The 24462-nt window shown below is 38.2% G+C and overlaps 1 protein-coding gene across 2 annotated transcripts in view; it reads left to right on the top strand.

Moving 5' to 3' along the window:
- Nucleotides 1–24462, top strand: part of VCAN (versican) — a 104613-nt gene that overhangs the window by 13458 nt on the left and 66693 nt on the right. For both annotated transcript variants that reach the window (XM_026035948.1, XM_026035954.1), the window contains exons 3-5: nt 3508–3879; nt 13795–13969; nt 14084–14211. In XM_026035948.1, the coding sequence (XP_025891733.1) occupies nt 3508–3879; nt 13795–13969; nt 14084–14211 (675 nt within the window). The remainder of the gene's footprint in view (nt 1–3507; nt 3880–13794; nt 13970–14083; nt 14212–24462) is intronic.

The following is a 24462-nucleotide window of genomic DNA, read 5'->3' as shown; positions in this document are numbered from 1 at the left end:
AGAAACCCTGTCAAAGACTCCAGGAGATTTGTGGATGCACATTTGTGGCTTATTGAGCACCCTGCCTTTAAGAATGCCCTTTTACTTAATAATGCAGCCCAAACCTATTGTAGCATTTGGTTAGGACATCTGGTAAGGAATAGCTCTAGGATGCTGGACCATAATGTGGGTAAACACCCATGGTTTTTGACTATAGCTGAAACCTACTTTGCCTCTGTGCATACAGGATTGGCAAATGTCACATCCCTTCAGTGTTTCCTCAGTCCCATGCACCATGAGCCCTCCAATGAACTGGTAAAAGTACATACCTTAGCCTTAAATGTGGGGAAGATAAGACAGTAATCAGTTGTATGGAAGTCCTACCCAGTCACTTGTGCATGACAAGTCTGGTTTTTATTAGGATTTTGCATTGGGAAAGCTTTCATTCTGCCTTCTCTCATTACTCATCCTCAGTACTTGACAATAAATAATATTTTAAAAAGAATACCAAAAAAGAAAAAAAGCCTGCTGAGCCACAGACTGACCCTTCCATAATTTGACTGTGTGCTGCTCTGGGCACAGTCCTGCAGTCTCATCTCATACCAAACTCTCATTGACTTTTCCATTATGTGCAGCAGGAGTCCAAGTGATTTGTTCTTAGCTGTGTATTTTCTCTCTTCATTGCCTGTGTGTTTTCCCTAGTGAATTAATTTTACTTAACAACTGCATGTATGATGTAGCAAAAGCAAAAATGACTATATTCATCACCAAACAGGTTAGTTACCTCGGAATTGTTCCCTTCTTTTTCTTTTTTTTGAAGTGCATGATCTTATTAATATTTTAGGTCTCATACGTGGCCCATGGGATAAAAGAGCATTTAACAGCAGGGAATTTCCATCCTAATGAATTAGCAAATACCTTCCCGTCTCAGCTTGTGTTCAGATTTACAGAGTTACTAAATGTTTTCTTGCTTGGTGGCTTGTTTGTATTTTGTTGGCCACAAACTGTTTAAGGAATTTATACCATACCATGATGAAAGAGACCTACTCTGGAGCATGAGCCTAAGATGAAATGTAGAAGGAACAAAACCAATTAATAGGATTTAATTAATGATATGAATTAGTTAATAGGAACGGATTAATAGGAGAAAAGAGTAATGATTTCTGCATTGGCCAGTAAACTCGGCTGGAATAGTTAGCTTGGGCTGCTGCAGGAAGTCCTATTTTTTGTGACGATGCAAGAACATCATTTAATCTAATGTTTTAGTTCTTTTATGTTGTTTTTTTTCTCCTTTCTTCTACTCTGCTTGTCCATCTCTAAGTTAAAGTGTGCTTTTATGAAGTGCTTTATAAGACTTCTACAGTTAGACAGATGTATTTGTAGCTGCACGGTCTTCCCTATTCTGGGACCTAGCCTAATTTATGATGGATCTAGTTTGCATGTCATGATGGGTTGTGCTTGCTGCCAAGAGCTTTCAGTCTACAGAATGTGAAGATACAGATTTTAAAGGGAGGAAATTTCCTCGGGGTTCAGTACTGATATTCCAGAACCCTTGCAACCAAACAGAGGTCTCTAAAAGCTATTAAAATTCTTTTAGTCTGGATAATTAAGAGTAGGTAATTTTTCATTTAAGAAGTTCCCGGTATGTATTTAAATGACAAGACACCATAATAAATACTAAATATTTGGAGACTGATTGTAATCTCCCACCTGTGCAATTTGGCAGTAATTCTATCACAACTGACAGGATTTGGTCTTTATTCTTTCTTTAGTTCTACCTCACTGTTATTTGCTAAAGTTACAAGAAGTTAAATGTGATAAAAGAGCCAGTTTTGTTTCTTACTGGTAAAGCCAGTCCTTCCTAGTTTATGGCAATCAATTGACTCTAGGGAGTCAATTTCTTATTTCATTGCAAGTAATAGCGGCTACTTTTTAAAAGAAATGTATATGCAAACAAAAATTTTGAGGTAGTCTTTAGAAATTTCTACTGGCTTGTCTGTAAGCCTTGGGAATACTCCGGTTTTCAGTTCTTGTATTGGACCTGTTTCTTTTCTTTTCTGCTTTGAAAATAGGTTCTTGCTAGACTTGAGTTAGGTGTGAAAGGAAGGAACGTGGGCACTTGTGTTCCAAATTGTGGCTTTTCAATGGTCAGTTCAGTTACTCCATTTTTCTAKTTAGTAGTTGTTCCTAACAAATTAAAAACTTTGGATATCAAGATGATTATTTTTCTATTGAATCATTTTAAGGTAATACTGCTAATACTTTTTCCTGTATAAAAGTCTCTCTCTCTGATGAAAGTAAATAACAAGTAATTATTTTTTCTATTTTTCTTCCTCATTCTTTTCTTTCAAAATCTGCATTGTAYGTGGAGAGATAATATTGTTGATGGTAGATAATATTTCATGCAGCATTATGGCCAGTACTTGTTTGAAGATACTATATTCTCAAACTTTATGCATCTTAGACAACTTGAAATTGATGATCAGCATTTTCAGCCTTTCTAAACTGCTTGAGTGCAGGACAATGAAAGAGGATATGTATGTAGTATGTATAAATACACAGATATATGCTACTGTACTATATTTAATGAATGTTAAAAGCTGGTGTGTAATAGAGTCTAACAGAAATCCTCTTCTCAGACATTTTCTGTGTGGAGGTTGGATGAACAGTAGTCAGCTTTTCCCTCAGGATATTGTCAGATGGAAGCATTTCACTGTAAAGTGTTTGCAGCTGGGGATGTCATAAAATTGATAAAGGTCCTATCATGTCAAGTTTGAGTCAAGCAGGGGCTTTCTGTGCACTTTACTTYCATCTTTGCTTTAACATCCTAAAATACCTTATTTCTGTAACATGTTAAAGGCTCTRTGTCTGCAAGGAAATAGTTTTAAAGGAGTGACTAGTTAGAATCTGTCTGGAGAGACTTTTGTTTTAGTACATATGCATTAAAGAGGGTTAACCCTTGCAAGAATAATGAGTAGTGTAATGAAACCTATGCCAAGTTATAGGCTGTGTTTTACCCTCAGGATATGAATGCCTAAAGAAGCTCCTGTAAGAGCGTGAATGTACAGCTTATCAGTAGCATATGTGCATGCTGCTGGATAGCAACAGCTCGCCCTCTTCCACTGAGACTGCCTTCACTCYTATGGRGTAACAAAACATAGTTCTTGCAATCCATCTGGCAGCTGGAAAAGTCAAAATGGTTTGCAAAACATGTCCATAACTTGATGGTTCTAACAAATAGAGAAAAGCTATCAAGCAGTGAATTAATTCTCCTAGACAGGAGAGGGGTGGAGGAAAGGCTGGACCCTTTGGGCTTAATCAGAGGCTCAGATTCTTGAAGTGGTTTTTGTTTRTTTGTTTGTTTGTTGTCTTAGAGTGATCAGTCTGAATACGAACCACTTAAGGATCACGAGACTCTGGTCTTCAATGACTGAATCCTTAAATAACACTGTAATTTGTATTTTTTCTAGTTTGCTGGTGCCCTAATGTGACTTCTCCTTTTTCCTCTCTCCCTCTCCTTTCTTCTAGTCAAAGCAGAAAAAAAAGCCCAGGTAAAGGGATCCCTCTCGGGAACTTCAGTCCTGCCATGCTTCTTTTCAACTACACCCACTATCGCCTCCAGCTACGCGGCCGAATATCTTCGAATCAAATGGTCCAAGGTTGAACTGGATAAAAATGGAAAAGACGCAAGAGAAACCACAGTCCTGGTTGCTCAAAATGGAAACATCAAAATAGGCCAAAACTACAAAGACAGAGTGTCTGTTCCAACCCATTCGGAGGAGACCGGCGATGCTTCGCTGACTTTCTCTAAGCTGCGCGCGAGCGATGCAGGCGTGTACCGCTGTGACGTGATGTACGGGGTTGAGGACACACAGCATCTTGTAGCGTTGGCTGTGGATGGTAAGGATCTGCTTATTTATAATCAGCAGTGACTGCAATAATAAAATAGTAATAGTGATATAACTAGAGGACMTTTAAAGCAGTGTCTTTAGCAAATCGTTCTTTAATTGTTGACTCTTCCAGTTGTTTTGTTTATCCTTAGGAATCTTTTCCAGTCTGTAGTTCCACATGCATGTGCCRCATGCTCTAGGTGACCCTGCGTGTGCAGGGGGGTTGGACTAGATGACCTCTAGAGGTCCCTTCCAACCTTAAGCATTCTMTGATTCCCTATTTCACCACTTTTCACGTTTTCAGAGTTGACTCCTGCTGGTATTTGTTTGTTCCTAAAGTAGTTTAGTAGTTTGATGATTTGCTTATATTCTTTGAAAGAGGAACTCCTACTTTTACAGTGGTGTGTGTTGGTGGGTGTGTTTTTTTTTTTTTTTTTTTTTTTTTTTTTTTTCCAGAATAAATCTCTGTTCTCCAAAAGAAACTTCTGTGCCCTGGCACATAATATAATAATCTATGTCTCAAAATGCCTTTACAAGTGTCTTTATAAGAAGATAAACTTGACAGGCAGAAACAGTTTCCTTTTAATTGTTTATGTAGGATGAGAAGAAGCAATTGTCTTGCCACTGGAGCTCTAGTTTGCCTAGCTTGCCACTGCTTGTGCAAAAAATAATGCAAACTATACTGGGAACCACTCTTCTTGTGATATGAACATCAAGCACAAAGGAAGTATTTCCTATGACATGGTGAGAAAGGTTGGACAGTTAGGAGGAAATCTATCTAGCAGAAAAGCGAAAAAGGGGATAACTGCTAATCTTTTTCATGGAAGATYCAGAGCTGAGAGTTGGCTTTTAAGTATTTTAAGGAAATAGCATCCAAAACTGTGAGGGAAAGAAGAGTACATGTAAAGATATGTAACAGGACTTTCAAAAGTGTGTAAATGACAAAAGTACCTGATCTCCACGTGCTTTGCTTCTAGGAATGTGCTTGTACAGCGTAGAGACTGCTGCAGTGTACACACACACACACACACACACACACACACACATATGTGTGTGTATATATATACACACACACATACACTGGAGTAGGCTATACTTGCTGTATAGCCCTTCAGTGTGGCACTGAGCCTGAACTCAGTGTTCAGCATAAATTGTTCTGAAAGTCAGGACATAATATAGTACTGTGCCTGAGCTAATACTGTGAATTTTGGATGCAGATTTTTTCTGTGTGCTTAGGATGTTGTGCTGTTTGCATGAACATTAGCTTGGACTCTGTGCTTTGCACTCCTTTTGCATGTAGGTGTTTTGCTGAAGGCTTCATGAGTATTCCAATGACTGAATCCCAAAGCAAACATTGATATCAACTGCTGGAAGTCATGGCTTTGGCTAGGCTTTTTCATAAGCTTAGTACTTCATTGTTCTTCCAATATGCTTAATGCAACTTTAGCRGTTGTTTGGCATTGATTCAATAAAAGGTTTTAGAGATGTGGTCTTAATTTGGAAATACAATAAATCAATATAACTATTAATATCTGTATAACTCCACAGGCTGTTTACTCTTATGGGCAAAGGCAGATGAAATCCTGGTTTGAACATTATTTTTCAGTAACTAATGTACCTAGCATTTCTCATTACTTTTAAATTGCTCCCTTGACTGTATATCTATATCCAGAAGCAGCAGACATTTACTGCAATAAAATGCCTGATTTATGCCAATATTCCAGCTTGTGTAGCTGGTGCTGGTGCAAAACACTATGTGAGATGCACAATTCAGATCTTTTTAATTAAAAAAGTTTCACATGCCTTTCTGCAAGTGCTGTTAGTGATTGCTCTAATGTCAGAATTTGAGATAGGGAAAAGGTTAGATCTTGATCTAAATGAAAAATAGCATTATTAAATTCTCAATTGTTCCCTCAGTATTTTACTTCCTCTATTTAGGAAACAAATGTCATTTGTCAGCATTCATCAGACTCATAAAATTGTTGCCCCTCAGTATTTCTATTCCACTGGATTGCTGGCTTCTCTCTGATTTTGGCTTTTATAAAAAATAAAGAAACAACTCCCAAATATTATTAGATTTCAGCATACTGTCTTTTTGAATCTTCAGCCTAAAGTAATAACAACTGCATAAGGAGAAATACTACCTTTTATACTTATTCTGTGTACATTCTTCATTGACTGTCTTTGCCACAGTATTGGTGAATCTTCTYTCTGAGCGAGGTGTTGGCTGCAGCGCTGGCAGCTAACACAGTTCAGCACCGTGCTTTGGTCAGCTCTTCTAAGCTGAGTGCAACTGATGCAGGTGCTTGTGAGGGAACCCTAGAAAGACCTGGCAAGAGCATTACTGGTTTAGCTCGTACAGGGGATCAGAGACGTAATTTCACTACTCCAATATAACAAGTACCAAATTGTAGATGAAGTGCAGTAGCTGAACATGTGCAAGCTTTAAGCTCATAACAAATGAAGAAAAAATGCATTCTTGAGGCATGCTTTCTGTGAGGACTGAATGGGCATGTTTTCACCTTTTGAAGTGGATTAAAAGTGGTTATTGTGGCCCAATTGATGCTGCAATAACTTGATTGTTGTCCTGAACCTAAAGTGAAGCAGAATCTTTTTATTTAAGGTAGGAAACTTTTGCCAAATTCCCCTGTGTGAGGATAATTTGGATGTACAAAGAAATTTGACTGATGTTTCAGAAAGCAATACACTTCTTCCTTGCTCAGAATGCCTMTGGTATCTTTCAGAAAAGATTTTGTAAGTCACTTTGAGATCCTTCTGGAGAAAGGAAGTATGAACATGGTCAAAATCACTGTGACTTTTGTGCAGGTGACCACAGATCAGTGAGGTTCATTGAACTGTACCTGCTGTGCATATTACTATTTTTTTATTTGACTGCTGGTGCAGGTGTAGCAATGTGCTACGCTTAATTTTAGTCCACACAGGAACTTTCGGGGTGGCCAGATGTCCCTACCAGTTAACTGTGACCACAGGATTGTCCCTGAGGCAAGGGATGAGCCAGCACTGACAGATCTATAGTCTACTGCAGAAGGACAGTTTCATCTCACAGAACACCTTCTTTCCTGTTAAGAATTGTGGGGAATACTTTCCCTACAGCCTGGTTGCAATTAGAACTGTGATTCCTCAGGCAGGAAAATGTCRTGCTCAAACAGAGCTAATAATCTTATGGTATTATATGCTTGGACCTCTATTCAAGAAGTTGAATATGCAAATACAAGACCACGAAGAAATACTTCTCTTCAAGAAGTCATGTCATTCATATTTATTTTTCCTTTGGAGGTATTATCTTATTGCCTTTTCTCTGCTTTACTTTATTTGAAATGTTCCTCTTTTCTCAGGAACTACCCTTTCTTTGGCAGCTTTTGTAATTTTATCTTCCCATATTGTTTTCGGTTTTCCGTCTGGGCCCTTCTTATTATCATTATTAAATCCACAGTTCAAAACGTCTTGCAGGAGGAAGCCTTGACCTTTTAATTTTACAGTGTTTGGGGTTATTTTTCCTTCATTCTTGATGGTTTTCTTCCCATCATTATCTAACTTCCCATCGTTATCTAAGCAGATCAAGCCATGGCAGAGCTGTCAGATCTCTAAGCAGGATGGCTCTACCTTCTCTTGGGCTGCCACTAGTAGAGGCATATTTATATGCCTCTTCTTTCCTATTTTGTGGGCCTTTCTCATTTTGCAGGGCTTTGGATTTTCACCTCCATACCAGTAGAGGCATATGGATATGGCGTAGAGGTTGGCTACTGGCAAGTGATGTCTTCTGAAGGGCATCCCTGGGTATTCAACTGCCTGCTAGTAGTTCACCAGCGCAATTTAATGGTGTTGAACTTATGAACTTATGATTTCAAACTTTCCAGGTTTGAAATCAAAAGCTAAAATGAGGGTAGGATTTATTTTAACTTCAACTATTAAAAGATGAAGGGGGCAGTTTAAGTCCAACCCATAGGCTGTGGCCCCAGTCAGCTCCTCTTTGATAAGTGTCTGGAGTGAGCTAAGCTGAGCAGTCTGTATCCCCCACCATTGATTAGAGACTTAGAGGACTAGTTTATCTTAAAGTCTAAGCTAAAACTTAGGTTTGCTAAAACTTTACTAGGCAAGCAAACCTGGGTGAACTGACAAAGGGTTTGGAAGGAAGCACTACTACTTCTCTCTTGTTCCTGATTGTTTTCTCTTGATAAATATAATAAAACTGACTTTTATAGAATAGTTCTAAGGCACCTTAGCAAAAATCTGACCTATGAGTGCCAAGTAGCGTCGCTGTTCAATCTGGGACATGATTGGACATTTAATGAACTTGGTTGGTGTTCTATTTTGTTGAGCAATGAGGAAAGGAGGGAGGAGAGAGAGAGAGAGAGAGAGAGAAAAGACAGTCTAATCCAAAAGTAAAATCTGAATAAATCACTTGTTTGAGATGATTTTTGATAATGCTCTTGGAAATGTCTGCAAATTAGTGTTAACCTTTTTTACTGGGATCTTGTGAGACTGCTTCTTTCATAGGCCTGTTGTTCCTATTTGATTTTGCTGGAATTCTGAGAGGCTTTTTAGGAATTACGTAAAAAAAGAACCATTAAGAAAAATGCTAGGTTTACGATACTGATTTAGTTAATGGGAAGAAGCAGCAATTAAAGAAGCAGACTTAGATGGTAATTCACATTTTCATTTTTATGCCAACTCTTCTTTCTCACAGGCATTATAATGATAATAAATAGGAATTGTTTTCAATGTGGGAACAGTGCTGCTCAATTGTGCTCTTCGCCCTTAGAGATTGTATGTTGACAACCTAATTGATTTATTCCCTAAAGCCAGAATTCTCCTTCATTATCCCTTAAGTATGGCATTTGAAGAGATGTTTTTTATTTAATCACTCAGAATCATGTCTTGTACCCTTATCAGTTTTTCATTGCTAACTATATTAAAAAAGACTGCTATGTCTTTAAAATTGTGCATTTTGCCTTGAATTACTCATCTAAGGAGGTTCCAGCTTCYCCAGCTGAGAAGGGACGAGCACAATGACTAACTGCTATCAAAGGGAGGGAGAGATGAGTKATTTCTGGGTCAAAAAAAGGCCCAGGGTTTATGCACAGTGCGTCTCAGGAGCAGGGAAGTAAAAATGCCCCGAGAAAGCTGCTGTCGCCTTCCTGCAGGGATGGCAGAAGGGCTGCTAACGTGCAGCCTGGTGGCGTTTGCTGCCAGCCTGGGGGACTTGCAAAGAGAGCTCTGGGATCAGTCCCATGGCATTGGTTCTTCTGCAGAGCAACTGAGGAGGGCAGTTGGTGAATGTGGTATATGATGTCTCTATTTTTAAATGATCAGCACTAGCTTATCCTTCCTGAGTACTTGTGCAAGTACTGGCAAGGAGGTCCTCCACTCAGGCCCCTTGARAAAGTCAGAGCAAAGCATTAATTGCTTATCTTCTCTGGACCAGCTTGTTCAGGGAGGTTTGTGTACCTGTGCACGCAGCTGTGTTATTCTGTACAGCTCAAAGCCCCAAATCTCTGCGCAGAGAAGCAAAGTGACAGTTAGTGTCCCCCTCTGTTCCTGCCTCTGAAGAGCAGGAGGCCCTCATGCGTGCATGGGAGCAAAGCAATTGCTCTGCATTTTGTCTGCACGCCGAGAAGCTCTCCAAGGCATCTGCTGGTGGAGCTCCTGCTGATGCAATGCAGCCTCTGCTCCTCAGATTGCCAGAGCCTAGGCTAGGGGTCAGAAGATGGGTGCAAATCCTCGAGTGAGAACACAAATGAATTATTCATGCAAGAAGCTGAAAATGCTGTGGTATTCCTTCTTTTCATACAGTGGCCTGTTCTATAGCCTCTATTTTGGTGTGCGTTTGTCATGTAAATTGTTTTCTGCATTAGAAGCAGGCTGGATTGCCAAATGTATGTAGAATTTGATTAGCTTTGGAAATCAGATGAGGGATGTTTGAGAGGCCTGCACCGAGACTGTCACTTGAACCTAAAAATTAACAGAATTGCAGACTCTGTTATCGTAATCTTTGTCTTTTCTCTTGGGTTGCTCTTTGCAAAGCCCAGTTAGACATCCTTTGCTGGATCAGACAGCTTGCCAGATTCGCGCTTCATGTGACTGTGAGACTGTATTTTGCAGCCATACGGGTTCACCAGTGATGGTGAATGGTAGTTTATTGGCCACAATAAAATATGAACTGTGTTACATGAGCGTCCCTCTAGCAATTCCTCTGGGTTTTGCAGCATGACACCCGAGCAAGTCAAAAAGCAGTGTTGCAACCCAAAGATGTGAAACCCCTGGACTAGTCTCTTACGCACGTAAGTCCTAGCTGCTTAGAAGTGAAATTCTTYACATTTTTCTCTCATTAGTGTAACACACAGATAATTGACTAGAAGACATTCCTTCTCAGACAGAGAATTCTGTCATTTGGGCAGTGAATCTTGGATACCTCAAATTACTTTCTTATGAGTGCTCTTTCTTACAGCCACTGCTGCTCCTTCCTGTCATTATACTTAGTTTGTTTGCCAGATGTCCAGCAACAATGCTATACTGCCGTAGTCTGTTTTCCAGTTGCTTTATTTGTCCTCGAACAACTTTTTTTTTTCTTGCCTTTTCTTGCAGAAAGCAAACAGACAAAAGGGAAAATATCCTTTACAAATGTTTTAAAGTGCAAAAACTTGGACAATGGATTTTGCCCCTCTCTCTGTGTCTAACTGAAACAATGAAAGTCCTGCTCTTTAATCTCCTTAGCCCCAGGAGGTCTTCTAATTATTGCAGCTGTTGCACAGGCTTATACATACTGACCTCCTCCTTCCCATTCATCTTGGAGGCTCTTTTATGTCCATTAGCTCCTCACTGAAAATGGAAGAACCTTAAACTCTAAGAATAGGTGAAGTTTACCTTTTGGATCAGAGTGAGGAGAACAAAGCATTCTCCAAGTTCCTTTCCAGGATTTACAAATGACCAAAGGCTTTTTCTCAGCACTGCAAAAGCTACTTTAAATGGGGAGTGATACCAACATTGCTACATTTCTTTAGTTTTGCCTTATTCGGCTATCATAGAGATTGCCAACTGAGAAAACTGAGCAACTGAGAAAAGCAGTGGTTACTTCAAAAATGGGAGAGTTAAAAGATATTTGGTTCTTGGGAATGCACTTGCATGTTTAAGCAATATGAAGCTCTACAAAAATGAGTTCAGAGAAATATGTTGCCATCTCCAGCTAAATTAATGAACCTTTTTGTGGTTGTGCTGAGCAGAAATTCTTTTGATCCCAAATGAAATGTTGCATCAGTCTAGCAATTTTGAAGGAAAAAAAAAAGTTTATTACAGGCAATGAATCTAAATTCATATAAAATGCATTTTAATTAAGATTAGAATAGCAAACCAAATGAACAAAGTACTTACCAACCATAAACTCAGAAGTATGTGATCTGAGTTACAGACTCAGTCAAATGTTGTATACTAAAAGCAAAGGAAAGTTTAAAATGTTAGTATCTACACTTCGCAATAAATATCAATAGAGTCAGATGTTCATCTTGCATATAAATTCTATATATTTCATATATATTCTATATATTCCATTTAATCTATATGTTCTTATAGGCTTGCTCTTCGAGTTCAGAATGTTTTAGCCATATTCCCATTTTTTCACTCTGGGTRTAAAACCCCAAACAGGTCAATCAATATCGAATATTTATTTTCTACTATACTACTGAATGGAGCCATGCTGATTTATACCAGTAGGTAACTGGTCCTCAATGTCAACTGAGGTAACTAAATATCTAAAAGAAAAAACAAAAAAAAAAAAAAAATATTTTTTGTTGTTTTAATCTGTTAAATGCATAGAGTAATCGGTTACTCTTTTTTTTTTTTTTGTCATAAAGTAGTGCTCTCTGTTGGAATCATAGTAAAGGATTCTGTGTTTTGGACTATGCAAAACCAGATTACAATTATGCCTATATATATATATTTTGCATGTCTATATAGTCTATATAGACCTTTGTATGCAACTTGGACTTTACAAATGGTCTGTAGAATTTTTTTCCCTCTTTAGGCACCAGTGTGTGTCACAGAGCAGCAAAACTGCATGACAAGCATGAACTAGTGTAGCACTTTCTGGGCCACTCCCTCTCAATTTCTCCCATTCCAGATAGTTTATATTAATAGGGAAACGTGGCTCAGACTGATCTGTAGCCCTGAGGCCAGCTGGGAGAGCATGGCCCTCATCCATGCTGCTAGATGCTTTTGCCTTCCAAAAGAGGAGAGGTCCCTTGAACAGAGCCCATGGGGAATTGTCCCCAGTCTCTTCTTCCCCCTAAAGTTTTCTCAGAAATTATCTGGAAGGGGGRCAGGACCAAATAATGCAGTGAGCTAATCTAACAGTTCAGCACTTTTGATGATTGATTTGCAGGTATCTGATGAGTTAAGTAATGTGAATGTAGGTATGGTGTTTCAGGATGGCTTCTTCACTTGCTAGTTCTACCAAACGTTGCTCGAGTCCATTTGATGCTGTCTGAAATTATGTCACTGCTCTGAAGAAGCACTGTGCGTTAGGCATTAAGTCACCCATTCTGAAATTGCAGTTTACTGGACACTGGTGATATAGGGTCTTAATAATTTGGCATGGCTGATGAGTGGTTCCATATTAAATAATGAAATATAGGAATTCTCCCAAATTCCTCTATTATTTCCTTTTTCTCTGACAGTAGTTTTGGTGGAAATAGAGTTTGAGGATTGGGATTTGACTCAACTCTGTAGAGGCTTTACACAATCTGTGTGGTTGTACTGGCGTTGTTTTCTTTTTTATTATTATTTTTTCCCCTCTATTTTGGAAGCTTAATAAATGTTCTAGCCAATACATGAAGAGAAAAGTGTATTTTCTACTTATTGGTCGTATCTCTGGAAAAGTGGCAAAATTTCACTTAATTTGTCTGTAAGACCGAAACTATTTCTAAGTATGTTGAAACTTCTTGAAAGAGTGTGATACTACTTACTCATAAATTGTCAGACTTTTTCTGTCTTTCCACCAATGAAATTCTAATAAAAGACTTGCAATTCAATTTCTTATTGCTACAATTACTCTATTTTTCAAAAATATATCGGAGTATGTTATTTCCTCATCCCAAAAATATTCCTTCCAAACAAGTATTTGCATGAAGGAAAACTTTATGATTTATTCTTCTGACTTTGTAGCCGTTGTGTGCAGTAGTTTATTTATAGTGTTGCTGCTGTTTCTGCAGATTTTAAAGTGAAATAAATGAGGCTGTATGTTTTTGCTCAAAGATCATCATAAAATATCCTTTTGATGCCGAACTGTAAAAGGCATTGATGATAGGGAGGGAAGTAATGTAGCTGTGAGGAATATTTGGTTTGTGCCATCTCTGGGCTGGTGCTCTTTGTGGTTTGTTTAAACTGTGCCTTCTTTTTAGAGCCAAACAGCACCAGATAAAAGCTTTGTCTAGTCTGTATTGTTTATAGCATGTGTGTGTGTAGGAAAACAAGTTATGAAAAGTTGACCAACAGTCGCTCGTTCGTCAATATTTTATTTGTTGCAGGCCTTGAACGCATAGGGGCAGATGAAGATCATCAGATCATCATCAAAAGTAGAGACCTGCTTCAGAATGTCCATTTTCTTAGTCCACCTCTTTTCAAGGGCCAAAAGTGCTTAGTCTGGTCACACAGTTCGTGCCATGTAGGCCCTGTGTGTACAGGAAAGATAATTTCTCCAAGTGTGCCAAATATAATGTGCTACATAACGTGCTGGTAGCAACCACTAGAGGGGGACATCATTTACATGACAGGCTCTTCAAGATTCTTGCGAGTTTTATTATACCAGTCTGTTTTCAGCATTGTAACATCATCTAGGGAAAGTTACAATATCATGAGAATAGCAAAAAACGATGCAAGATGTGTCAGTAACATGAGTTTGTTATCTTTGCAGGTGTTGTATTTCACTATCGTGCTGCAACCAGCAGGTATACTCTGAATTTTACACAAGCTCAGCAGACTTGTCTGGACAACGGTGCTGTCATAGCAAGTCCTGAACAACTGAAAGCGGCCTATGAAGATGGATTTGAGCAGTGTGATGCTGGCTGGCTGTCTGACCAGACTGTTAGGTGAGACATTTAAAAGGTCTCTAGACAGCGTTTTCCAAAATTAATGTGCTTAGCCTGCACAGACTTGAAATGCTGACTTACCKTAATAACAAATGTGATTGTGCTACATTTCAGATATCCAATTAGACATCCAAGAATTGGCTGCTTTGGAGATAAAATGGGGAAGAAAGGAGTCAGGACATATGGACGCCGTTTTCCTAATGAAACTTATGACGTATATTGCTATGTGGAACACATGAAAGGTAAGACAGACTTGTACATGTTCTGCACTGCAAAATATAAAATGACTGGAGAATCTAACATGGAGAGGTAACAAAATAGGTAGTTCCTTCCAAAATATGTTTTGACTGTTCTGAATATGAAGAGAGCTGCTGAATGAAGTGAACCTGTAGCTTGTGGTCTAATAGACCTTGCTTAACGGTGAATGTGAAGGTGTACAGCTTAGAGAGAAGAGTTTAAAGCGTCAACAGTCAATGTCAGTAGGTCTCAAAAAGTTACTGTTGAAGCATCTTCTTTAGTTAGAATGTTATTAAAATACTTTTAAAGAAATATATTTAAYGTTTGTGAAAGTATGTATCTATATGTACAGATGAATATAGTATATATGTTAACTATACTATAGCTTGTGAAGTTTACAGTTAACATTTTACATATTCAGCACTTAAGATTAGATACAATTAATAAGATTTTATTGCAATCCAGGGCTGAGGCCATCTTTCTATGAATAGGGTCTCTCACCATTGAAAGCAATCAAACAAGCAAAAACTTTCTAGTGAAGAATCTACATATCTTTTTCTAATAAGATGGTTTATGATTCCATAGTATGGCCGTAGCCTTTGCAAAGGCTGCTATTTACAGGCGTTAATGCAAAGGGTRTCTATGAACCATGCATCCTGTTGTGACATGGTACCCCAAGACGGAAGTGTTGAATTCTATGATCAATGCTTATTTAGGAAAGAATTGAGTGGTAAAAAGGAAAAAAGGACAGTAATTTTTCCTGTGATTGGGGGTTCTATTACACACAACTCTCCATCTTACAGGTGTGAAGCTATAATCATTTCTTCTCATTTCTCTTCTAGAAGTTAATTTACCTATATGCTTCCAGGAGGCTTACAGATATATTCCAGATACTAGATATTCATGTGTTTAGACATTGCTGTGACTAGTTAAATATTTATAGTTAAATTTGGAAACATCCATTTCTGTCCCGTAACCTTTCTTCTTTGTTCTTTGTGGCTTTGTGCTGGTTACGCTCATGGAAACATCACTCTGGGAATGGAAATACTTTGTAACCAAAGTACATTTTCCATCTACTGCAGTGATCTGAGACTGCAGTTCTGCTCTATTCCATATCAGTTCCATTGTTCTGTTCTAAAGGATGCTTTGAGGTTGTAAGTGTAGATCTTAAGGGGCAGATCTTTGCTCGCTACACATTTGGTATAGTGTTTTTGAGATCAGTGAAGCAATAAATCACATACGGCTATGAGCAAGCCTGCCTATTTGTAAATGTGTATATTCCTAACAATAAATTGTAATGTTTAGGTGCTTTAACATTTAGGTGCTTTTTTTTTTTYCCCCCTTCATTCTATGTTAGAGCAGAGCTAAATAATTAGGTCATCAAAAGCTTTTTCTTCTGATGGAAACTTCTGGAGACTTCAATCATTAAAATCAGTAAATGTTTTTCTCATGCCTCAGTAGCTGAGAATTTAGCCCAGACTATATTCACATTAGTTGCCAAAAACAAGCAATGAAAGTCTTTCATTAGTGCTCAGAACTCTCTTAAGTCTACTTGTGCTTTTTGCTTCATGTGTAGCCAAGAGTGAAGAGCAACAACCAAATACCTGAAGTTTATAACAATGGTCTTTCATGAATCCTTGGTGGAAGTGAATTCTGAATTCAAATCTTGACTCAAGGCTTGTGAATTAAATTTTRGATTTCTGATTTTGAAAAGAATAGTCAGAACTGAAGCCTGTTTTATTGAGGCTAATATTCTGTAATGAGAACAACCCACAGCCAGTCCACATGAGCCTCCCAAAGAGGTTGCAGTTACTGCTCAATCTTCTTAGGTGAAGATGCACACGCTGTTTTTCAATTTCTCATGGCTATCAATTAATTCTTAGTTGTTACTGTATTTCATTTACCAAGATATATGAGCTGTCTGCTCTGGATAGCTGTATATTTATGTCCCATTGCAGAAGATGATGATCTGTTTTTCTCATATTCATATCTTTGTGCCTATGAGGTAGATTAAGGTAATGTGATATGCCTGGCTATGAAGCCTTCAGCATTTCACAAATATAGAGTACTGAGGAGATTTGTTCTATCAACCTAGGTTAAAATAAGCACATTATATTATTATTAATTATATATTATACTTTATATATTTATTATTATTATTATTAATTATATTATTACTATTATAGTGGCTTAGTGGCTTTCCAGGGAATATTGATTGAAATCAAGTATAGTGTTTTAAATACTAAACTTGACTGAAGTTTCGTAGCACCCAGTGGGATTACTCTTTGGAACTACTTATTCAAGCAGAATTTTATAAGCTGCCAACAAAAGTTATTGGACAGTGGACACTGCTAAAAAATAATTCCTTTWTTTCTGTCTGATTGTAACATTTGGCTGAAAAGAGGCCTTAGTGTTCAGTAGGTAAGACTGTAAATTACAGTCCTTGATTGCTCTCGCTAATTGAGACTGGAAGATACAGCCTTTCTCTTATGAAGTATTGAGTGCTCTCAACAAATGATACAGGTGATGATTAACATATCATAGGACTTTGTAGACATGGTATTTTTCATCCTAATTTGAAAGCTGATATTTGAGCAGTCTGTTCTAATTCAGTGCCAAATCTGATAGACTTGCACTAAATAGGTCCAGAAAGCTGAAGTTAATGGGATAACTATTCATGGAATAAGATGGTGTTTGATTAATGATATCAAAATATGGGTGCTAGTGAGAATCATGGAAGCCATGGAACATTTATTGGTCTGTTGGCCTGGTATCAGAGAGCCCAGAAAGCCATAAATGGTGGTAAAAATAAGTGCAATTCTTGCTAGCTTAAATGTGCATTGAATTTATAGCACTAATAGTTACGCTGAGGATTTGTAGGAGCAACACCATCAGCTTTCTTCCTTTCTGGTCGTGTGAAATCATTAAGTTAGCTAGAGACATGGATTTCTCCTTGAAACGAACAATTGGTTTAAATTAAAACCAGTTGTCTAGGCTASATATTACCATTTCCTTATTCTGAGGAAAGCCAGAGATATTGAAGACCATGCACAATTATGAGTAAAATATTTTGAATCTTGGTAAAGGGCATAAGAGAATTATTATAGGAAGGATTTTAAAGCTAGTGATATAAATAAGAATCTAGAGGGAAAGTTTCACTAAAGTAGGTGTGGGCATAGTCTCTTATTACAAACTGGTTTACATTTTTCATATTTCATTGCAATTCATTGTATTAAGCTTTAAATATTTTTATTGACAAATCATGTCCTGCAGTTAAAGATATCTTTTTTTTACCATAAAGCCATTCAGCTCCAGAGATTTGGAAGCAACCTGAAGCTAAACACCTTTAACTGAAATGGTGTCTTCACCAGTGCCTTTTATAGACTAATCCTTATAATCCTTGGGTGGAAATGGATGATCAGGAAGGATAAGCGTGTGTGTGATTAATTTGTCAGTGYCATGATGTCAGAAATGGAGACAAAGTGAAATCTGCTCGCCAAAGCCCACTGATGAAGTGTGGGGCTCTGAATATGTGGTGCAGAGCCAAAGCACAAGCTGCTCCATGCGGCATTGTCTTCTGGCCAAAGTCAGTGAAAGAAACCATATATGTCTAACAGGCATATGTTATATGCAGATGGGGAACCCTGCAAAGAAAGCTATTTTGAGGTAGCTGGGGGGAGGATTATAAAGTCTCCTTTCCATGTGCCACTTTTCCCCCCCGAGTTTGTGTGGGTTAAAAAAAAAAAAAAAAAAAAAAACCTAAAAAAACAGGTGTCTTTTAATACATTCTGCTTGGTTACATGCAATTTTGCTAGTGCGAGATATTTGTGTGAGAATAAGAATTTTAAAAAGTCATAGCCTAAATAAAGCTTTAGGTAAGAAGTTTCTGTGTTTTTGGCAGCTAAAGATCTTTTCTAGAGTCCATGCTGATTCTGAAGAAAATACTAGATTAAATTTGAATTAGATTTAATTCTGAAACACAGACCAAAAGGTCTTACATTTTATTCTGTCTTTCAGTGCCTGTGTTGGAGGCAYACCTTATGCATTGGGCTAGACTGGGCATGTCTCTCCAGCCTTGAATTGTGTGTCCTAATGTATATACAGGATACAAGAGTTCTTAAGAGGGAAACATAGGCCCCAAACATAGGAAGCTAAATAGGAAATAATGCCATGATGCTTTTTATGTATAACCTAGTATTTGAGCTCATCGTGTGAGAAAGCTCCTCTTTCAAAGGGATGCAAAAATCCTATGTTCTGAATGCTTACTGTGAGAGGCATACAGAAAAGATTGTTAAAAATCCACTTCTCTACTGCAAATAACTAAAGGTCAGTGAAAATTTGCAACTACATTAGAGCTCTCTAAGGGTGTAGCAGTCACCATGCTACTCTACATGCTTCAGGACAGCCTATGGAGTAAGATCAACTCTTCCAGTCCTGCTATGTACAATGGATCCCTGTTAAGCTATCACTTTGCATTAAACAGACCTAAGACATTCAGAAAGGTTTAATTAAATCATTACTGATGTATATCAAAATGAATCTACTAGCTTGTTTTAACATATGAAAGACTTCTTCATCTTGTCTAGCTTTCTGCTTTAAAGTAATTGAGCTAAAATGTTCAAAGCAGAATAAGTCTATATTCTCTAAACAATAAACTTAAAAAAAAGTCAGACATTCCAAGTACTTAAGTATTTCACAGCCCTAGAGAGTGTTTCACAGTAATTTGTGACTTTTTTTAATGATACTTCTTTCCTGGTATGGGGTGTCAGAGAAATAGCCCTTAACGACTGTGGAATGGAGGAAGAGAACTGCAGCTGAGGCATCCTGCTTGTGCAGATTGGAACGAGGGAGAAGAGGGAAGCAGTAGTCTAATTAATAAAGAGGATCTTGCATAYAGTGAAGACAGCTGAAAGCTGCCAGGCTTGGTTGTTCCAAAGTGCATGTGTGTGGGGACCAGGACTTTTGTCTGAATTACTTGAGAGAAACATTGTCCACACTCATGTGTGTCGAGGAGGGAACAACATCTCTACCTCCTTCATTCACAGTCAGTTTGATATTCTTGTCAATAGCTGTTGCAGCTTTTTTTGGAAGKACCTTTTGGATGGGCCAAAGAGAGAGAAGAGGAGGAAATGGGATTTCTTTGAACATATGGTCCCAGATAATGCATGGGTAGATATTGCCACCATATTCCTTTTTCTCCAGATACTTGACTGTATTCTAGAAATCAAGGGTTAGACAGAGCCCTGGAGCTCTAACGTACTCATGAAGGGGACTCTGTTTGATGAGTTTGATAGGTTTCACCATCTCTCAGTGCCAGCRTGTCTAGAGTCTAATGAGCGTGTCTAGAGTTTACTACAGACCCATTATACTCCAAAATGAAAGCTACTAAACTTCTGGTGAGGAATACTGGGTCTTCTCCCCAAACATGTGGAAATATACTGGATTGTTTTTGTTATTTGTTTGTTTGTTTTAACTTTGAGTCGTTAGTGTTAAGCATTAAATTCTATAGGAAATTATTAGCTTTTTGTGTGCTTTGGATTCCCCTGTTAGTTCCCTTAGCCTTTCTTAATTGACACTGCAGTGGGGTGAAGGTCCTAAAATCAAACCACCACAAGGTAAAACTTCTCAGCATTTCTTCCTCATTTGTGATGCTGAATTCCACGTGAGAAAGTAATGAAGGGAACTGCTGCTCTGGGAGCGTAAGATGGGGGAAAAGGCTAAGAATGTGAAATAAGGSGAGGTTTTTAAGGTGTTTGAAATGTTACCATATATGTCAAAAGCACTCAGTGAGAGCTACCTCCGTCTTGAGCTCTTCTGCGGTTTTGGGGAATCCTTTGTGATCAGTGTGTGTCATGCTATGGAGTTGCATGGGATGCTTTTCTCTGCCATGCCCGAGTGCCTTGTAGCTCCTGTGTTCATCCTGGTACSCAGAGTGTTGGTCTGTGAAGCAGAGGTGATAGTGCTGTGTTCCAAGGAGTGACATAGTCAGGCACAAAGGTCTAGAAAGTTGCAGCTCACTCATCCCTTAATGTGATTTCATCTATGGAAAAAGAAATTGCTGGTGAAATCTGTGCTGGAGGGCTACATCTATCTTCAATAGTTTTGTCCCAGTCAATACATGTTGAGTATTGACTCCTGKCTATGGGTCTATCCTATCTATATATCTGTGTCTGCTTTCAAGATGTGCAATTTGTGATATTCACACCTATAGACATGCCCCACTTAGGGAGATATCTCCAAATGAGAGAGAATAGATGTATGATCCTTCAAAGGAATGAAACTAGATATAAAACCAGCTGATAAGTCTGTAGATATTTTTGCTTGGGGGTTGTAGTGTATCAGCTTTTGTCTTCAAGAGTAAAAAATTGGCTCCTTCATTTGACTTGAAATATTGGAAAGGGAGGAATAAAGCACCACTGTAGTCAGGTGTCTTTTTAAATGAGCTAAAACACACATAACAGGAAAATCCCAGGGATTCTTCAAGTGCTCTGCTGCTGAGGCTAGGCAATCAACCTGAAACTTGATTTTAAACAGGGGCCAAGAATAATACCCATTGCATTATTGTCTGCAGTCTAAACATTGTCACGGTCTCCATTTCACCCCCTGGTACTACAAGACTGGTTTCTCTTTATCTGCTGGTCTAAGCCCTGGGGTTTGTCTGCATAATATTGCTAAATTATTCAGAGTGGGCTCCAGCTATGAAAACATTGTGCATGGCTTTTAACACACACACACAAAATGGAATCTTTTCAACTGTGGTGTTGGTGGCTATGTCACTCATTTATCATCCAGACAAGTTTTCTCTTTATTTCCTTAGGGTACACTCCCAAAGTTTCAGCTTGTTAATCAAGGTGCTTTCAGACATCGTAATTAAGACACTGTAAGACTGCACGAGGAATGAATTATTCCTGCTAAATATGGAGCCTAGTCCATTTGTGCTTCCAGAATAGGAGCCTTTGTCACAGCCTTTGTCAGTTTTGAGGTTGAAGTCGTGAAAGCTATATGCAGACCCTGAGCTCTATAAAAGATTTTTTTTTCCACAAATACTTGGTTTCTTTCGAGAAGTTTTCCARTGTTCTTCCTTTAAGTACCAGCACCTTTCTTCACATTCGTACTTGTGTTATTTCCCTCTTGTTCTGTTATACAACTTGTACATAGACTAAAGGGGGAATGACGTATTTTCCAGACCAAGTCTTTTCTTTCTGTGCATTAAGAAGCTTAGGTTTACAGTGAAGTGGGACCATCCCTCTTTTCACATGGTATAAACAGAATTATCTTATGCCTCTGAGGACAAAACCACAGGGAAAAATGTCAGGGATTATGTAAGTAGCCCTTCCAGAGCATGTACACAAAATCTTGGTAGTCATCTCTTTCTGACTGGAGACTTGTGTCTAGCAAGTGTCTTAGCACTGATCACATTAGAGAGGTGATGTGGATTGCAGGATGTTTTCTGTCCATATTCATGGATGATACCTGCATTATTATAGGGCWGCCTTTAGGGTATATAGAGCCATTTGCATCGCTGCTGTTCCAAAGCAATGTACACAAGTGCTTCCTGTAGATGAGTAGTAGGTTCTGATTCACTCTCAGTGTGCAGTTCCCTAAAGTGCCAAGTCCAATGTAGGATCTGCCAGTTTGCTCCAGGTGAGAAATGCAGGACAGATTGTACAAACTCTTATCGCCTGTCTTAGGGATACTATTATCAGACTAATGCTGTCCTTGAGTTTGGAGTGCTGTTTTCTTCCCATGTGTTCAACAGAGGAAGGCGTCTTTCTCCCTTTTTTTTTTTTTTTTTTTAATTATGGTTTTGGAAAATTGCAGGACAACTTTTAAATGCTTTCAGGTTTCTAAAGCAGAACCTTTGCTAAACATTTGCTCTCTTTCCTGCATATTATCCCAACAATCGTTAYGCATAACAAATATACATTGAAACACACAGAATTTTTATTTCTTGAAATGGACAGGCCAATTGCAAAATCATGTCTCATGAGAAAATGACCACTCTCTGGAATTTGACTTTTGCACTCTGCTGGGTTGTTTTTAAATAGAAGTTCTGGAGTCGTAGCAAAACACTCCTTGACTGGAGCAATTGWGAACTGCCATGTTTTAACATAGTTATACTTTCTATTTTGCTGTTATCATTCCCAAAATACATGACTCTATACTCAGTGTACCATGGAATGGCAATAAAAGCATTTTGCTGGTTCTCTGGCACCTTTTCACATTCTTTTTGCATTTATTATAAAAAGAAATGTGAAATAGGTGACAAAGAATGCAACTTCAGACTTCTCTTGCTGGAGTGTTCTGGTTAGCCTGTGTTTTTCTTAAACACATGCTTTTTCTGATTATTTTGTGGCTTTTTTTCTTTTTTACCCTTCTGGTAAAAGACACTTTAGACAAGGATGGTATCTACATGACATCAGCTGACTTAAATGTTAGCCACATAAGTAGGTCTTTGGTCTTCAGGATAGACTTAGCACAAAGTAGCARAATACCACCCACCTTTCAAATGTGCGTTGTCAGCTCTGCATATGAAGCATATTCCAAAGCTAAGTTGCATTTTTATATGGAAATCTGCTTTTAATTAGGCAAAATTCCATATAAAAATGCAACTTGAGAGACTTGAATGGGTAAGTTTTTAGCTAAGTAGCCTCCCCTATATGAGTATAACTTAAATTCTGTTTTGAAGTTTTGTAGCCAGACATGAATTTCACTGAGTTTCCCTGCCTTAACAGTGCAGATAACAGCTTAGAGGAGTAAATATCTCTACCTTTAATGATGCTACACAAAGACTGCTTTTGGAGGCAGTTAGCTTCCTATGCACAGTGATCCAGATTAGTTGATGGAAACTTTGCATCCAATGATGGGAACATTGCTATTAATCTTGCTCTGTTACCCATTTTCCTTTCTTTTCCCAAAAGGGATGTTGTGGGTTATTTTAACATTATTTACTTTTTTTAGTGTGTCACATTTGGTATTAGAAAAACATTAAAATACATTGGTTTTCTTATTTTTTACCTTCTTGTCAAACTGGACGTATAACCTCCCTTCTAATCACAGTCATTTTAACTACTAATTTTCAAAGYTGCAACATGAGGGGATAATTGAATAGTCCTTGGAGGAGGGTGAGTTGCTGTGCAGAGGTCTGTCCTTGCCTCATCAATTCACAGTGCTGCCACTGGGATGGTGGTGTGGGTAATTCTATTGGTTTGTATTGATAGTAGATCTGCCTTGGTGAAAAGGAGGCTGTGCCCCATTACACAAAAATGTGTAATAAAAGATATATTATTTTAATGCCCTGTAAAGCTGAACACATCATTTTAGCACTTATGGGGATGAATGGTTGTTCGCTCCCCTTATGTGTTAAAGTATGCTCACTAGACATGCCCTGTCTCTCACCTGCTACGATACTTTACCTCTGTTAGAAACACCCTGTAACATCTATAAAGGTACTTACAATATGGGATTGATATTACAGCTGTAATAACAAATCATAATTTCTACCTAGGAGGAAAAAGAAATTTGGCACATTGCCTTCTTTCACACTTGCATTCCTTTCAAGCCTGAAACAAGTGTAATGTGAATGAAAGTGCTCGGGGTGATGTAGTCTCTCTGTCTGCCTTTTGCTAGTTTGTCTTGAGAAAAGCACAKAGTACAGATTGCATGCCCAGTATGAACTAGCAGCCCTGCAGCAGCAGTCACCATTGTACATTGGGTTGAAGAAAATCTCTTATAATAAATGTGGTGAATTTATGTGCTTTTGTTCAACTGAACATCTGGATTTTAAATTTCATCAGTTTGTTATGAACTCTGGACAAAAATTAGAAAAGAGTCAATTTTGTACCTCATTCCCAGCGTGTGAATACTGGAACTTTGRTTTTGTTTCTGGTGTTTTGGTGAGTGAATGCACCAACTAAACCAACTGTATAATGGTGATTGAACTTGGAGGGTGTGCTGCTGGAAGATATTTGATGTGCTGTTTGTTTGGATTTAGAATCTGGATAGAAAGGTGGTATTTGCAAATTGTAATTCTACGGAAGCCAAACTAAATTAGAGGCTGTCTAGCTCATTCATCTTTTTCAGCTTAAGTTATTAATTTGGTGKATAAATCATGCAAGGTGCTTTCTCTCATTTTTTTCCCCTCTTGGGGCAAAAGCAAAACCAATGGAAATATGACATTAGAAACTGCTTTGGAGCAGCTTTCGAAGAACATTTGATTTTTGTATGCATCTCAAGTGAGATTTTAGTGATGACTA

Source organism: Nothoprocta perdicaria, unplaced genomic scaffold (genome assembly GCF_003342845.1).
Source record: "Nothoprocta perdicaria isolate Ctin4 unplaced genomic scaffold, notPer1 scaffold_1, whole genome shotgun sequence".
NCBI classification, from domain to species: Eukaryota; Metazoa; Chordata; class Aves; order Tinamiformes; family Tinamidae; genus Nothoprocta; species Nothoprocta perdicaria.
This window is presented reverse-complemented; position numbering and strand designations above follow the sequence as displayed.